The 16,065-nt window shown below is 43.2% G+C and overlaps 1 protein-coding gene across 1 annotated transcript in view; it reads right to left on the bottom strand.

The window, feature by feature from the left end:
• Positions 1–7,271: 7,271 nt before the first annotated feature.
• The window catches only part of TAF3 (TATA-box binding protein associated factor 3), a 112,624-nt gene continuing 103,830 nt past the window's right edge, over positions 7,272–16,065 (bottom strand). Inside the window, exons 5-7 of the mRNA XM_032201054.1 lie at positions 12,344–12,599; positions 8,778–8,884; positions 7,272–7,997 (exon numbers count right to left, since the gene is read on the bottom strand). Of these exons, the coding sequence (XP_032056945.1) occupies positions 7,883–7,997; positions 8,778–8,884; positions 12,344–12,599 (478 nt within the window). The 3' untranslated portion in view covers positions 7,272–7,882. The remainder of the gene's footprint in view (positions 7,998–8,777; positions 8,885–12,343; positions 12,600–16,065) is intronic.

The raw sequence follows: 16,065 nt of genomic DNA, 5'->3' as shown, positions 1-16,065 counted from the left end.
TGGCTTTGGTAAACAAAGCTGGTATAATACTCACAGGAGCCTCAGGCACGGGCTAAGGCTCTGGCTCCTCCCTCCACCCACCTGCACACTGGATGACTTGTACAGAGCTTAGCCTAGTGGGAGCCCCAGCAATTAATCCGGTCCCCCCACATCTCTCCACCACCCTCCTTCCACAAGACCAAACCAACACGCTTGGCCGTGCTTGCAAACACTGCCGGGCCATCAACCAGGGCCAACTGAAAATTAGGAGGCAGGCGGGCATCCCGAGATCTGTAGCTAGTTAAAAGCCAGGGGAACTTTTTCCAGCGAGCTGGTAAAGAGCAGCTTTGCCAAGATGGGCACCTGGGTGTGGGAAGAATGCTGGCAGGGCGATGAACTCATTAAGGTGGAGCTCTGTCACCACCTCCCGAAGGAATCCGAGATGAGTCCATCGCGCCACTGCTGCCTTGTGCAACCGAGTGTAGGAAGGATCAGTCACTGGAGCTCTGCGCTCCCCTGCTCTACAAGCCGAAGTCAACGCCACCAGGAGAAATAAGAGCCCTTTCCATGTAAGCGAACTGATCTGGCTGATATCGAGTGACTCATTAACGGCTTACAAAACCTAAGTAGACCATGGCGTTGCTCTCTAGTACTGGGAACTTCTCAGCTCAAAAGGAGGATTTGATACCTGCCAAAAGCTCACCTCGGGCCCAACCATCATTAGTAACAGCAGATCTGCCCTTGGAGGTGTTTGCAAGACGTTACGAGCTGCACCTGTTTTAACTCTGGGGAACTGGTGTTTTCCAAAGATCCTGGGCATGGAGGTGAACTCGACCTGTACTGGTCAGTGACGCTCCAAATCCTGCCATACAGGTGACGAGGGGTGAAGGTGGGATTGAGCAGTCCCTGTGTGGGAGGAATACATTTACTCACACCGTGTGCTTTCTCAGTAGCTCCTAACGTTTCACTCTCTGCGCTCCCCTGCACCTTTTTTTCCATCCAAGCTCCTAAAAGTGTGAAAATATCCCATGATGATCAGATTCATTTGAGACAAGGAATCCAATTTTCTGTATGGGATTCTTTCTTAGCAGAAGACATACTAAGAAAAATAGGTCTGTGGTATTAGTGGTGCATAAGAATCTGTGTTTACCCAGATGTGGAGGAAATACTTGAACTGCTAGAAAGGTCACTGCCATGTACAGAGAGAATGGCTGAAATCTTGCCACCATCAAAAAGGAGTGTGTAGGAACAACTCATTTCTCCTGCTTGGTTGCTATCACAATACTAAAGAATGAAAAGGCACCACAAGATCCTGTGCTCTGGTTTCATCATATAGCCACAGTACCTGGTGTGCTGGTGGACAAACACGTGGATTTCAGATTTAATCCTTTTAAAACATATTTGCTTTAGCAACTGCTGGTCTAGAGGCTACACAGAAGGGAAAATCTTGTCACCAGCTGCCTTCAGTCTGCTGCTGCTGAGTGCATTTCTGTTGTCTATGGCCCAGATGCACACTTGTTTGAAAGGAGAGATATATACACTGTCTTCGTGATAGCCAAAGAGTCATCTTAATACCATCTGAACTGGGCAAAAACAGTCCTTCTTTCTGGACCCCATAGGTCATGTGGCCAAATATTACAGAGCACAGAAACACGAGGTGCAGAGAAGCAAAAGGAGCAGGATCCTCTTCCAAAACTTGTGGTAGGCAGGAGACATGTTTCCCAAGTCTAAGGAACACAAAACTTTTGCAAAATGGACCCTTGTGGTCCAAGTAAATAGAGTCTGAAACCAGGTTAAGCTGGTGGGCTGTGATAGTTGCTTGAGCTCATGGCTTTGCCGTATTTGTTGTGAAACCTCCAGGTAGATTTAAACACCCCAGATGGGATACACAAGACACCTCAAGTTTAGGATCAATTACTCTGAAAATCCTTTCTCCACTGTAATCCGGCCATCAAGGCAGAGCATCTCCAAAGGGCTCTGTCTCTGCTCCAGCTCCAGACTTTGCATAGCCCATGGTTAAATCCCCTAAAGAGCATCTCATGCGTTAGATAGCTACGGCACCTCTAGTGCCATCCTCAGCACAACATTGCTGAACATACTTAATTTGAGAAATTCTTTCACTGTCGGCCCAAAGCAACTCTGAAACCAAAGAAATGCAGCGTTTAGCCAGTAGCAGTCATAAGGGTTGAAGGGACACGACACTGCAAACTCAGCCTTTTAGAAAGTGGGTGGCACTAAGAGTTGATGGCTGAGCTGGGTTATTAGATATTGAGGCAAAGGCCTGGATTTTGGGGTTGACTGAGCATCTGTCTTTGCAGAAAGTATTGAGAACAACAGCACCACTTCATTCTCAGCGTCTTAATACAAGCCAGCTCCTAGCACTAACTCAGGCATTTCACAGCCCACAAAGCCCAGAGAAGGCAGCTATTGTATTAATTATGAGAGGCAGATTTTGGTGTCCCCAAAGTAACTTTAACCACGAAGCAGTTTCTTAGATAAATCCCACCAGATAGCCTTGGAAACAAAACAGAGCCAGGAGTAGCAAAATCAGGTCTTGATGTGAGCCCAGGAGGCCACAACTGAGCCAATGAGAAGGTTGGGTTCATGTTGGAAAATTTGTTGGAAAAGGGTCAACTACAATTTGCAAGGCCAAGGGACCTGTCTGGTTCAGCAGATGGCTTCCAGCACCCAATCTTTATGAAAATACAAGTGCAGAGAAAGGTTTAATTGAGGAGTGGGTTCAGGATCAGACCCTGTGCCAAGGGAGCTGCCGATAGCTCCGGTGGGGAGCGATGGGTGATTTAGCTTGTGGGAATGTCTGGGCTGTTCTGCCAGCTTCTCATCAGCCTGGGTCCAAGGCTGAAGCCAAGCTGCCAGAGCAAGAAACGTTATCCTGCTCCTGCAGGTGGAAACTGGGGCACGCACAGATCTGGTGCCCAAACTCAGCTACACCAGAGCTGAGCACTGGGGCCAAGTTTCCCGATAACAGGAGTGCATTTCTCCCTTTGTGCCATGGTTATCACGTGGGGAACGAAATCTCTGAGGAGAGATATACACCTAACGTGACTATTCTTACAGCATAACTTGAATGCCAAATTTTAAACAACTACAGCAAATTGTGCCCAGTCCCTGATGGGTGGGGGGATCTACTTGGTCACAACTTGAGCCCTCCTGTGCTGAAGGACTGCATGCCGCTGGGCAGTGACAGCACCAGGGGCCCTGGAGACACCAGGGTGGCCAGTAGGTGACCCCCACCTTCACCCTGCTCATTAGTCCCACAGCAATAAGTGACAGGCATCAAAGCTCCTGTCATCATCAAAATCATGTTGGCTTAGGGAGGAATCGACAGGCAAGTTTGTAATTTATGAAACAAATTCCTGCTCATGACAGATGATTAAACCTGAACTTCCAGTCAATTTTTAAGTTTCTTTCTCCCTTGTTTAGGCAATAAAATCATCCAAGTCTTATTGCTTTTTTTTTTTTTTTTTTTTTTTTTTTTTTTAATCTCTTGGAAGTCCTGATGGAAACACTGATGCTAAAAGCACATCAGTTCCCTGTGTATTCGCTAAAAATGGCTTTCTCCTTGTGCTTTTTAAAAACCACATGGAAAATCTCGTACCTAGTTTAGGTTTAGACGGCATTTGACTGCTCAGAAAACTGTTGGGCAGCTCACATCTGACCATTCCTGCTCGCATCAGCCAGGTAGGAGCCGTTTGCCAGCCATAAATCTCCCGTTACAGCATCCTCTGCCATCCAGGGATTAATAGCAGCTTTCTATTTTTTAGGTTAGAGCTGATCCGGGAGTCCCCAGAAGAAAGGGAGAGATTCCTAAATAGCGTGACTGACAAGACTGTGAAGAGGGAGTTTATTCAGAGCATTATCTAACTCATTCTCCGACGAAGGAAACTCATCTACTTTTGAGACTTAAACTTCTAAAGCAAGCTGCTATGATCTAAAGAGATTGGCCATAAAACTATTTGTATTGAAAACTTAGCCAGCACGCCTTTAGTGAACTTCATTCATTAACATTCTTCCTGGCAAGGTTTCCATATCTCAGCGTTCATTTTATACTTTAATTTGGTTAGGAGGTCTTTGTTTAATCGTCCTATTGAAAGGAGAACAAAGAAGGTTTAGGTGATACAGTGAAGTAATACACTATATTTTATCTCTGGAAAGCCCAGACAAAGTCAGCAGGCTCTGATACCCTCTGATTCTTTTTTTTTTCTTTCTTTCTTCCAGGACATTTGGAATCACAAATCAGTCGTGGAGCATAAAGATCCTCACTGTACTGAGCTGCGGACACCTTCAGAAGAGAAACACCTTGTCAAGCAGAGAAATTATGCTCTGAGCATGACATACAGCCCCGAAGGTAGATTATCTCCAGAAAAGTGCATCTCCATTACGCCAGGGATGGATGCTCTGCATTTGTATCTCTGCCCTCCAATAAAATCAGTAGTCAAGATAGATTTTTCCATTTCTGAAGATAGGTTTTTTTTTTTTTTTTTTTTTTTTTTTTTTTTCTATTTCAGGGCTTTTTGCTCACCTTCTCGATATTAACACCATAGATTTTTTGGGGGGGGGTGCAAAGCTCACTAACAGCTGGCGATTTTGCTCAAGACACTTTGCAGCGAGGAGCTGGCATTGCTGTTTTCTCCAGCACCCTGCTGGTGTAGGCTGCCTTACCAAAGACTTACATCTACAACAAGAGAGGATAATAAAAAAGTCTCGTTTCGTGACAGATGTGGCTGCTTCCCTATCCCCGAAGCCGGCGGTGGAGCGCGAGTGCAGAGCTCCTCAGCCTCTGTAAGCTGACACAGCTCCAAATGACTCGCAACTGACTCCAGATAAAAATCTGGCCCTAGAGTAAAGGCAGGATCCAACAAGCTTTTCTCACGGAATAGTTTTTGCACGGTTTTCTGGAGTATTCCCTACCAATACTTGCTGTACCGCTTGAATCCTCTCCGTACTGTGTGCATCAGTAAAGGGGAAGGCTGTATCTGCCTTCTCACCATGGCAGACAGCGAGTTGTCTTCTCACTGAAATCTCTGAATTCCTCACTTTCTACACTTTTAAGCAGCTCTGTCCATGACCTTGCTCTATCTGTGAAAATAGATGTTTTCCCAAGGCAGGGCTTGCATCCTCTTTGACAAAGTTGCCCTCCAAGGCAGGGAAAACACCCAGGTCCCTGATGCTCTTCCATGAAAATCAACGAGAAAAACAACCCTTAAACACCCCAAGTGCCCTCATTTCACGGAAGACGGCTGCAGTAGGCCAAAACCCCAGTCACACCCAGATTCAGAGGAATTAAAATGCCCAAGCATAAAACCAATGAGCAAAGGGAAGAGCCCTAATTCTGGCAGAGCTTGTATAAATGGAAACGCAAGATGTGAAGTTATAACTGCAAACACAAAGCAAATTCCAAACACCTCAGTATTTTTTTTTCTGGGGAAGGAAGGTCCATACCCCACGGCTGCTTGGTGGGTAGCTATTTTTGGAAGCCGATTATTCTTTTGTGCCCCCGATTCCTGGTCTACACCAGTGTAAGTGAAAGGGGAGTCAGGCTCTTCACGGCTGCTGACCGAGGCTGCTCCGAACCGATGACCCAGAGGTGAAAGGCCCCTTCTCCTGTTACTAATCCCATGAGCCACACAAGCTCCTGAAAATGATTCTTTGGTTTTATTACCACCGAGGTCATTTATAAAATCATAAAACCTGGGGTAGGAAAGCAATCCGGCGGCAGCGGTGCACGAGCATTCACAGAAACCTCTGTCCCGTGGCTGAAACGACAAAAGTTCGTCCCTTTTTCCACGGCACCTTGAATAATTCAGTCAAATAAATGCGAGGGGTTGTGATTAGCTGAGCGGAGGAAATGGATGAAACAACTTACCAAAAGCTAGTTCTTTATTATTGCAACCAGAAACGACCAAAGACTGTATATTTTGTATGTCTGCACATTACACGTGGAGGAAAACAAGAAGCAGGTTTGAGACATTCAACAATTCGAGATAAAAAAAAAAAATCGAACTCAAGAACTTTTCTTGACTGACGCACTGACTGGTAATTAGCAGGGACAGAATATAAATGAGGTGGCATTGAACAAAGAAGGTAACAGTGCACTTTTAATAAACCAATTTCATCCATATCTCCCCTGATTTGCAATTTAACAGTTCTATCAGCAAAGCCTCATTTCCCTAACTAGACTGGAGCTTTTAAAAACATGACTAATTCATTGTCATTAATATCGATTTGGATGCATTTAAAAAATAACCCTTAATATCTGTGCAACAGGTTAAAGGGCTGTACGCTCAAACCTCAGATGTTTCTCGCTGAACAGTTTGAAGTAGAAATATCCCCAAATTAAGCAATGAAATCCAAATGCTCCCTATGAATTCAGAAAAAAAAAAGATTTATTTTTTTTCTTCAAATTTATTCTTACGGTTTATTTAGCTCTGAGACCACTGCACTACAATATATAATACTGTTGTTTTCTTCTTTTTTCCTCTGCAATTTTCCCCCTCATTAAAAATATAATACGCATTCACTTTGTTGGTCTTACCAAGGGGATACACAAAGCAGAAAAATGTATCTTCTGGCCTTAATGGCATCAGGCATCTTCTTCACCTAAACATGAACCTGACCATTTCGGAAAACTTGCTACCACTTGTTAAAAAAAGAAAAAAAAAAGAAAAAAAAAAAAAAGAAAAAAAAAATCTGAGCTCCAGCTACAGATTAACACACTGGAGCTACCATTAAAAGTGCAGAGCCCCTGGCCTAAGCCCTCAATTCAGAAGGCATTTAAGCACATGTATAACTAAGTGTGGGAACAGTCTCCTTGAAGGCAATAGGATTACTCACTTCTTAAGCAGTTACCACATGTTTAAGTATCTGAATCGAGGCCTAATTATGGTGCTGGTTGACTTCTCGTGTGCGCACCACTGGGGCAGATCTCGCCAATCCCTTAAAGCCACAAGGACAAGCGTGTGTTACATGGGCTTTTAATAGCTGCTAGGTTTGTCCTCTCAGGCAAACAAAAATAAAAATCCTCATGCCCTAAAAAATAAAAAGGTACTTTATAAATATCAGGTATTTACATGTGTGAAACTCTTTTAATGTGAAGTGTTTTTACACACCCATGAAATGTACAAGCAATGAAACGGTACATCGACAAAGACTAAAAAACAAAACCAAAGTATAAAATATATTACAGGTCCACCAAAATAAATTCACACTGAAGAAAAAAATTGACACAATAGAAACTTTGTTTTTTAAAAAATAGAAGATATTTCACAAAAGCTTGAACATGTTTATTTTATGTTAGTACTAAAAATCAAGGGAAAAAGCTTCATATATTCTTGTCACAAAAATATTTACCAGCCACTTTTTATTTCCACATTATGATTATCTGGCTCAGCGGGAGTAGAGGCTGAACTGCATCCAGACTACAGAAATCATTCCAGAAGGTCTCCTCAGTTTACAACTTACTGCAATTTACATTTTCTTCTCCTCTCGTCACCTTACTGCAAAGGTTCCAGAGGAATTCAAAAGAAATTGAGAAGGAAATATAACAGGTATGTACAACATTCAACTTTGTTGCTGCCGAGCCACAGGAGTGGGAGCGGTACCATTAACTACTGAAGTCTTCATATCGCTCTGTGCAAAAACGTCCCTCGGTAGGTGAAAGACAGCATCAGAATGTACCAAAATCCAACCCCCTGGGCTCGTACAGCCTGAAAAATGCAACAGCCCCCAACGGACAAGAGATCCTTGCCCTTGATTCACTGCAGAGTCAAACCCAAAACACCCGGTGACGGAGGGTGAGAGGCGAGCACACCGCATCCCTCTGCGATGGAGCCAGGGCCGAAGTGCTGAAGCGACCACACGACTTCAATCCACAGCAAGGTCTTCAGTGTGCTCTGTGCTTCCTCTTCTTGTGTTTTTTATCTTTCTTTTTGTTGGCACACTTGGAGCAGAACCACTGGATCTCTTCTGGGGGTGCAGTCGTTATCCCGACGCAAGGCCTGTGGAGGACAGGGAAATGTGGTGTCACTGCAGAGGAGTAACGTTACTTTTATTTCTTACCCCAAGAAATTAAACATTTCAGTGGGATACAGGATCTGGCCTTCCTCCCCTTCCTCCCCCCAAATTAGCAGAGCAATTATATCATCACTGCATTGATTAATACAATCATCTAACAGAAATGTAAAATAAACTTGCTTTGAAACAAGAAAATATATCGAAAGGACACTCAGATAAGAAATTGTTTTAATAGAAAATATGACCGCACTTTCAGGAATAATAGGCTAGATTTAAAATAATTTTAAATGCTTCTTTAATACATCTGCAAAAAAAAAACCTTATGATTTTATGTAGCTGGTTAAAAAAAAGGCCTAAAAAGTGATTAATTCCTCGAACCCCTTATATGAGCTGACATTTATATTACTGTTCATACAATGCTTCATAACTTGAAATGTCTATCTGTATACACTGTGCTCATAATCCTGTACTTCTTTCAAAATTACCGGAATCAGCCATATTTCCTCATCGTTTCAAAAACAACTGTTATCACCGATTCCCATTAATTAAAGTAACACTCCTTTAGTTTAAAATCTGCTGCTTCAAATTCCAGAGAAACAGAGATAAAAGTATCTTCCAGATTATTAAATTGGGCACAGCAAAGCCATTCAAATATTCCCAGCCTCACGAACAAAAAAAAAAAAAAAAGAAAAAAAAAGGGGGGGTTAATAATATAGCCACAATCTGCGGGGAACGGCAGAACAGGATGGATGAGAACAACTTACCAGTGATACCAATCATCGCAGTCATCACAACCTATCATTGGACTGCCATCATCTGGCTTGTTACAGCCAGGACAGATCCAGATCTGGTTACCCCATTCGTCTCGGATCTGGTGCAAAGAAAAAAGGAAAGTTAGCTGGTTTGCAGGGCAAGCAGGCAGCAAAATCAACATTTAAATAATAATTAAACAACAAAAAAATTGTTGCTTATCCAACAAAGCTTTTCAATGGTCACCTTTCTTATTTAGGACTTCTCTCACCCTAGGTGCTCAGCATTAGGTTTTAATTGATTTTTCCTATGCTGTACTTGAGGCAAAGGCATGCATTTTTCTGTATTGTCCCGTGAACCAGCAAAGCCAGTTGTGCCACCCGACCTACTCACAGCCACTCACACAGAGCAACCCACAGAGCAGCCGGGGCTCGGCCACACAATTCCTGCTCTGTCTATACACCACCACGACCAGAAGGCTGGCTTTTCACATTTCTACCCTCGTAATGGCGAGAACGAGCTACAGCAGGCTCCTGCAGAAGATAACAGTCTTATGCGCATGTAAAATATCCAGTGCAATGTGGATATGTTGCTTTATTACTTATTAGCCAAAGTCTTCAACTCGACTAGCTGATAAGATCAGGATATAAAAAAAAAAGTTGTTACTGAGTAACTTTCCATTCCCCTTATGACATTTATGTCACAGCACAATTTACTAAAGGGTAAATGAAACAAGAGAGGCAGATCATTTACAGTATTAGGCAGCTGCTTGCCGGGTTTATCATATTCAGAGTTTCATGATGTTTTTTAATGTTTATGCCCTGCCAGAGCCATATTTGTATTTTTAAATTTCAAGTGCTTTCTTTAACAGTTCTTTGGTAACAACATACGTGAAAAATGTCACAAAGTCCATCCAAAGAAGTGTAAATTCCCAATATAGAATACAGAATGCCTGGGGTATTACCCTGATTTCATCATTCCTTTATGGAGATTTGCACATTATAACCCAATCTCAAAAATATGAACTGTTTTGTTCTCAGCTTTTGTGCATTAGTGCAGTTACACATATCTAAGACAATAACTTTCTGCTATCTGTACAGCTTACGAATGCGATATTAAAAAGCAGCAGATGAAAATCCCCAAATGTTCTTAGGGGAAAAAAGAAAACACAACATAAAGCTACTACACGGTGGTCTGTACATCTTACACCCCTGCCAGAAAAATCAATAGGAATATACCAAAGCTGCAACCAACACACCACTCTCGACTGACTCCTCTTAAAGCCCTGCACTTCTGTGTGATCTAAAACTGGAAAAAACAAAGCCCAGGAATATTAAGCAGGGACCAAACCCTTCCCAACCGCAACGTGCAGCATCACACGATGAACTGGCTTTTGAAGCTCGCTGATTGTAAGGCTCAGTCCTACCGCCACACTCCCACCTGTGGGCACTGCCATTTGGCACGTGCCCCATCTGGGCGCTGCCAGGTTTGGGCACCAGTGGTGACACCTATTGGGAATGCTGCCTGACACTGCCCCATCAGGAGACAGACACCCCAAATTGTCCAAACTTAAGTTTTCAGGGGGATGCTTTTTGGCAGAATGCTCGTCTCGGTATTTTAGAAGATCACGGGCTGGAGGGGGGCAAGGTGGTCCACCAAAACCTCTTTGTGTTTGTTAAGAACTTGGGCTGCTGAATGAGGATGTCAAAATGTCTCCTAACTTCGTGTTCCTTGACGAGCCAAGGGTCGTGGAAGGAGGGACAGTGTGTGACTGCCCAATGCTATTTTAGTACAAACCATTTCGAGTTAACGATCAGAACACACTTACTGAGATACTATCCCGCAGGGAGATCCCACATAATAACTTTTGTTTTCCAAGTATAACATCATCCTTTGTCCTTCCGTGCAGAAGGGAGTCGTGTACCCCTGTCACACTGGCTCCAATCTTATCTCCCCGAGAGCTTTCCCATGCGCCCTTGGGAACGCCATTTCATCATTCTGTGTCCTGGATTCCCTTCATACAAGGGGCTAATAATTATTAATTATTCCCTTCTTCTCCAACCTCTTTGTCAGCTTTTTGACTTGGAAACTTCTCACATCGGGAGTCTCTCTGCCTGCATACCTACTTGGATCCTACTGCAGTAAAGCCCTGGTTTCAACTATAATGTTATAAAAGAAAAATAAAGATAACCTGGAGCCTACTGAGTACGGTTCTCTGAATTCTCCCTGAGGTGCTAAGTGTGTTACCACTGAAGTACTGGCCTTAGGAAAAGTTATAAGTTTTCCTTCTTTAAACTATCATCATCTCTAAATTATTTGCCTTTAATACTGTGGAAAATTTGCTGTAGTGCAGTATTTTGAAAATGCTTCTCTCCTAGGGTGTTTTTCAAAGCTTCTGGACACTACTGTAATGTGTAAGAGTGACACCACATTTATGCTGTGATGGAGAAGGTGAGGATACATATCCTTCACCCTGAAGATATGCACAGCTTATGTGAGGTAGTCGAGTACTGTAACCAACTCTGGAGTGAAATGTAGCAGCTGTTTAAATAGAGACCAGTAACATGATACAACAGTTAAGCAAGGAAGAGCACCTTCTCCGTTAGAACCAGCAGGGTAGATTTACACTAGGAATCTTTATAAAAACAGGAATTAAAAAAAAATCATGTGCATGTTACAATTAAAGTAAACTCTGTAACAAAAGCAAGTTTCAGGTGCTTTAAATGGTGAGATTTTTAAACTGGCACCCGCTATAGATAAGCAAGGTGTCACCATCCAAGCTGGAACTCAGCCAGGACGGGGAGGATAACAACACTGCTGCTACTGTTGGTGGTATGTGCTGCTCCTCAGTGATCAAAAACGGTAGGGCTTCCGTCTTACACTGCATCTAGAGCAGAAATTTGCTGTAGCAAAACAATTGCAGTCCTGCCCAAAGGTGTGTCCACACTCTTTTAGAGAATGTAGTTCCTGTGTTGTGTTGTACGGGAGACTTTTCTAAAGGAATGAAGAAGTCTTAACGCTGCCAGAGAGACCAAGTTCAGAGCAAATGTCGAACAGACTGAGGAGCTAGCTACAGACTTCGAGAAGCACAAACATTTACAATTTCTCTATGTTGAGGAAACCAGAGTAGTGTACTCTATGCACCTCAAATGATGGCTAAGTCACATTCTTGATGTTGTGTGAGGGCTTTGTACTTTACCCGACTGACAGCAAAATCTATGGCGAGTTTGACATTTGAGGTTTCAATTCAGTGCTTATGAAAGCATCTATAAAAAAAATCTCCATCTCCAAAACTTTATGCTCTAGCTCAGTTAGGTGAGGATAAATGGGATATAACTGGACTTGTTAGAAGAAATTTAAGTGTTGGGCTGGAAACATGGGAAAATACCAACCTAAGTAGAAGTGTTTTAATGATTAACCTTTCAAAACAAGTGCACGGAAGCAAGAGGCAGATAAGAGTTGCTTAGTGGAGAGCAACATCGCAAGTCCGGCACCCTCAGTTTGAGATGAGTCACCACGAAGCTCAGCAATTGAGAAGATGAATGTGCTGGGACAACACATGGCAGCACGCGTTACCTACCACGTAAGTACTGACAGTCTCGGTCACCACGCTCCTGACAGGCGCTTTGGAGCCTCCGGCCGCAGAGACGGCTGGAGATGGAGGTGGAAGCACGACTGGCGAGACCGTAGGCTGCGGAGGAGGAGGAGCAGGAGCTGGAGGAGGGGTGACATGGACAGGAGCTGGCACCGGTGATGGCACAGGTGGAGGTGTTTTGGGCCGGCTCGCAGGAGTAGCAGGTTTGGCCTCCGGGGCTGGCACCACTTTGCTGATGACTCTGAAGGACCAAAAAATGAGAATCGTTAAGAGCTGATGGGAAAGAAAGCACTGCTCGATCACCGAGCAGATACAGAGAAAATATAGTGCAGCTGATTCACATCACCTTTAAGTCAGCACTGAGGCTGTTTCAACCCAGCACAAGGGCTGCTCTCATTGCTACACCCATCCATTCACAGACCCTGACGAGCGGACAGGATAAAGTACAGAGCTATTACAAAGTGAATGTCGGGACAGCCTGAACCACTCCTTAGCTCGCTGTCATATAAATATTCTCTGTGGCTTCACTAAACCTTGTTTCGTTAAGTTTTATTACATTAGCTCAATTTGTGGGAAATATTAGAAAGGAAAGTTAATCAGCTGTGAACAGCACTGATTTTAATCTTCAAACTGCGAGACGATATCATCCTCTTAAGACTCTACATTAGGGGGTTCTGCAAATATTTGCTAGTTTGGTATTTCTTTCCTCAAATGTTTATGAAATCAGCAGTAGATCTAGTCAGGACAAATAAATGACGCACACTATATACTCAGCAGTTAAAATATTGCTACTTACTCGAGTAGCTGAAGTAGACAGGATGTAGCTCTAGTAAATAGACAGTATAGAATAATCTTGCCCAGGAAGGGGGATATATGGGGGACCCAGTATTTATTAACGAATGTTGAGACATGGTGTTATTGATGTGCCTGCATTTTAACAGACAAGGCCCTTACAATACGACTCGAGACTGGAAACACGAGAAGAAGGAAAAGGGCTTTTTGTAAAACAAAACAGAAAAACCCCAAACAAAACACAGGCTAGGACTATTTGTTTTTACCACATTTTGGTAAATCATTTAACTTATTTATATATGAATGGTAACTGTGGGAGTGCAGTTCATTTCTGAAGGGACTGGAGGAAGAAGGAAAATTAAAGAAAGGTTAGACATTCCAGGAAGGAGGACATCTTAAGAAAGGAAAAAAAAAGGCAGACATTGGTAGGAAAACCATGATGAAGATCGAGTTGGAACAACTCCTGAGAACGAGGGGAGGAAAGCCCAGCTCCACTGTCAGTGGGAACTTTATGTGCAGCTGAAGAGTTTTCTGCAGCTCCTTTATGATATTCAAAAGGCAGTATCGATAGCATCGGAGACCTCGTCTGCAATTCAAGTCAATAATCCAAGCCATCATTAGAGAACAAGCTGGAACTACATGATATTTAAAGCTCAGCTGAGATAATCATGTTTTTCTCCCTAGATATGCCACTTGCCCTACTAAATCAGAACTATGGCAAGTACGAGGAAAAAAGAGTGAAAGGAAACAGAGCAATGGGTTTGTGTTTATTGACTAGTCTGCCACATCACATCCAGGGAACCATAACACCGACCTTCTGAGACCCCATGTAAGTGACTACCGGAGGAAAACCAAAACCAAGGAAGTTTAGAAACTTAGAGTGGAGCAGAATCTAAAAGCTGATGGATGGTCTTCCTGGCCATCCCCTGCACTAAAGGCTTTCACACTGCTTGAAAGTCATCTAGCGATTACTTCAGGGGCCTGATTTCGGGGCTCAGGCTCCCCAAATGTGTCTGAAAGGTTCCTGACTGTGTGTCAAACCAGAGCACTCTTAACTCCCTGCCTGCAACATGCAGAAGGAAGGAGGTCCTGCTATCACCTTGTCCTGGGAGCAACCTAGACGTCTACTCCTGCCCCTAGTTAGGGGGCTACCTTTGAAAAAACACTGTTATCTCCCACCAAGCAAGCTTTCTCATTGTCTCTTCAATGTCTGCGATGCATTTCTGGTTCAATGAAAACCTTAGCACATGGCTCACTTGGGCTCTTTCAGGCTGGCCACACACCATCTCTGATGCTGCTTTTGTGCCTTCCTCCTTCCACTGTTCCCAAAGCTGAACGCTCAAGACCTTGGGTAGTGGCACTACTCCCATGGCTTGTACAGTCACCCTTTTGACTTGAAAGCCTCCTCTTCATAAAAATAAAATAAAATTTGGCAATAATAAAACTGTGGAGAGGAACAGAGAACAAAATATTTGGCTCAGCAGAAGTCATTTGTAGGGTTTCAAACATCATTATTCCTGCTTTCGCTGCGCCCACTTCTACCCCCCTCCAAGTAAACAAAGTCCTGCCATGAGTTCTTCAGAGAGTCAACCCTTCCCTGGTCTGTACTAGGAAAAGTATTAGCTAATAGGACTTTAAACACAACTTTGCACACAATGTAAACAGTTTAAAAGAAGTATTAGCTAATACAATTTGAATAAGAGTGACCATGCCCAGCGAATGTATTAAATTAAATTATAGTTTCCTGGCCAAGATAAAGCCAGGTTCTCCTCCTGAACAGGGTCTTCAAAAGCCATTCTACTCATAAGTGCAGAAACTGTAGGGAACATCACGAATAAAATCTTCCAAAACTACAAATATTCATTAGCGGGTGACACATCCCCATTGATTGGCTGGTTTGCTTCAAGTGTGCAATTAAGACACGTTCAATATATAGGGCAGCTTGTTTATCTTGATTTTTAGAGCTCAGTTATCAAAACGGGAGATCGGCATTTTGGAGCACGCTTGGGCCTACCACTCCCTTGGGCTAATAAAGTTCTGAGACTTTAGACTCCAGAGTGGAGAAATGAATGGCTTCGTGCTACACCATTAGAGGCGATGGAGTAATCTCCGAGAGGGTGGTTGGGCCTGTCCTCCTTCCTGAAAAAGGGGCTGCACACATGGCAATATGGAGGTGGGGAGAAATCAAAGGGAAATAGCAGTCCCACGACTAATAATTAATGTTACTTCAGACTTGGAGAGAAACCTGATATCAAAACAGTATGTAAATGATGGCAAGATTTACGAGATCTATTTTATAGACAAGAAAAGTGAGGCACGGAGCACGCTGCAAGTAGGCGGTACTCGCTGTAGCAAAGCTTCGATCCTCCTGCTACTGAGGTCCATGCTAGGTTTTAATCAGCACTTTTGGACATCACCATACCTGTATCGTTATATTCTATCCCAAATGAGTTTTTCCTATGCTTCCAAAATCAGGACCTGTAAGTCTGTAGGTACAACACTACATAAAGATGAAATTTCACCTCCTTTCCCCTCCTCCTCATCCATAAACTCAAAAACTGGAGCTGGATTAATACTTTTTGAAGTCATAAAACACAAATGAACGTCAGCCACCATCAACACGCTCAGAGTCCCAAGATGAGAATCACACTTCTCTCTGCAGGCTGCTCACCTGGTGATGTATCACATCTGTATTCTACACTGAAAGATAAAAATCAAAGCTGTTTTTGAATCAAAACAGTTCCCCCAGAATGAAGAGGTGTGAGAAAACCCTTGGAATAGATGTGGTAACAAGAGCCTCCGTATATCATAACTAAAGGCTACCACTCCCTTTTGAAAAAACAGAATTAATGTAAATGTTGTGCACCTGGTTGTGCCCAACCTAAATTCTCTTTGTATTTCTCCTTAAATGCTAA

Source organism: Aythya fuligula, chromosome 1 (assembly GCF_009819795.1).
Source record: "Aythya fuligula isolate bAytFul2 chromosome 1, bAytFul2.pri, whole genome shotgun sequence".
Lineage (NCBI taxonomy): Eukaryota > Metazoa > Chordata > Aves > Anseriformes > Anatidae > Aythya > Aythya fuligula.
The sequence above is the reverse complement of the archived record's forward strand: the minus strand, read 5'-3'. Positions and strand labels throughout refer to the sequence as shown.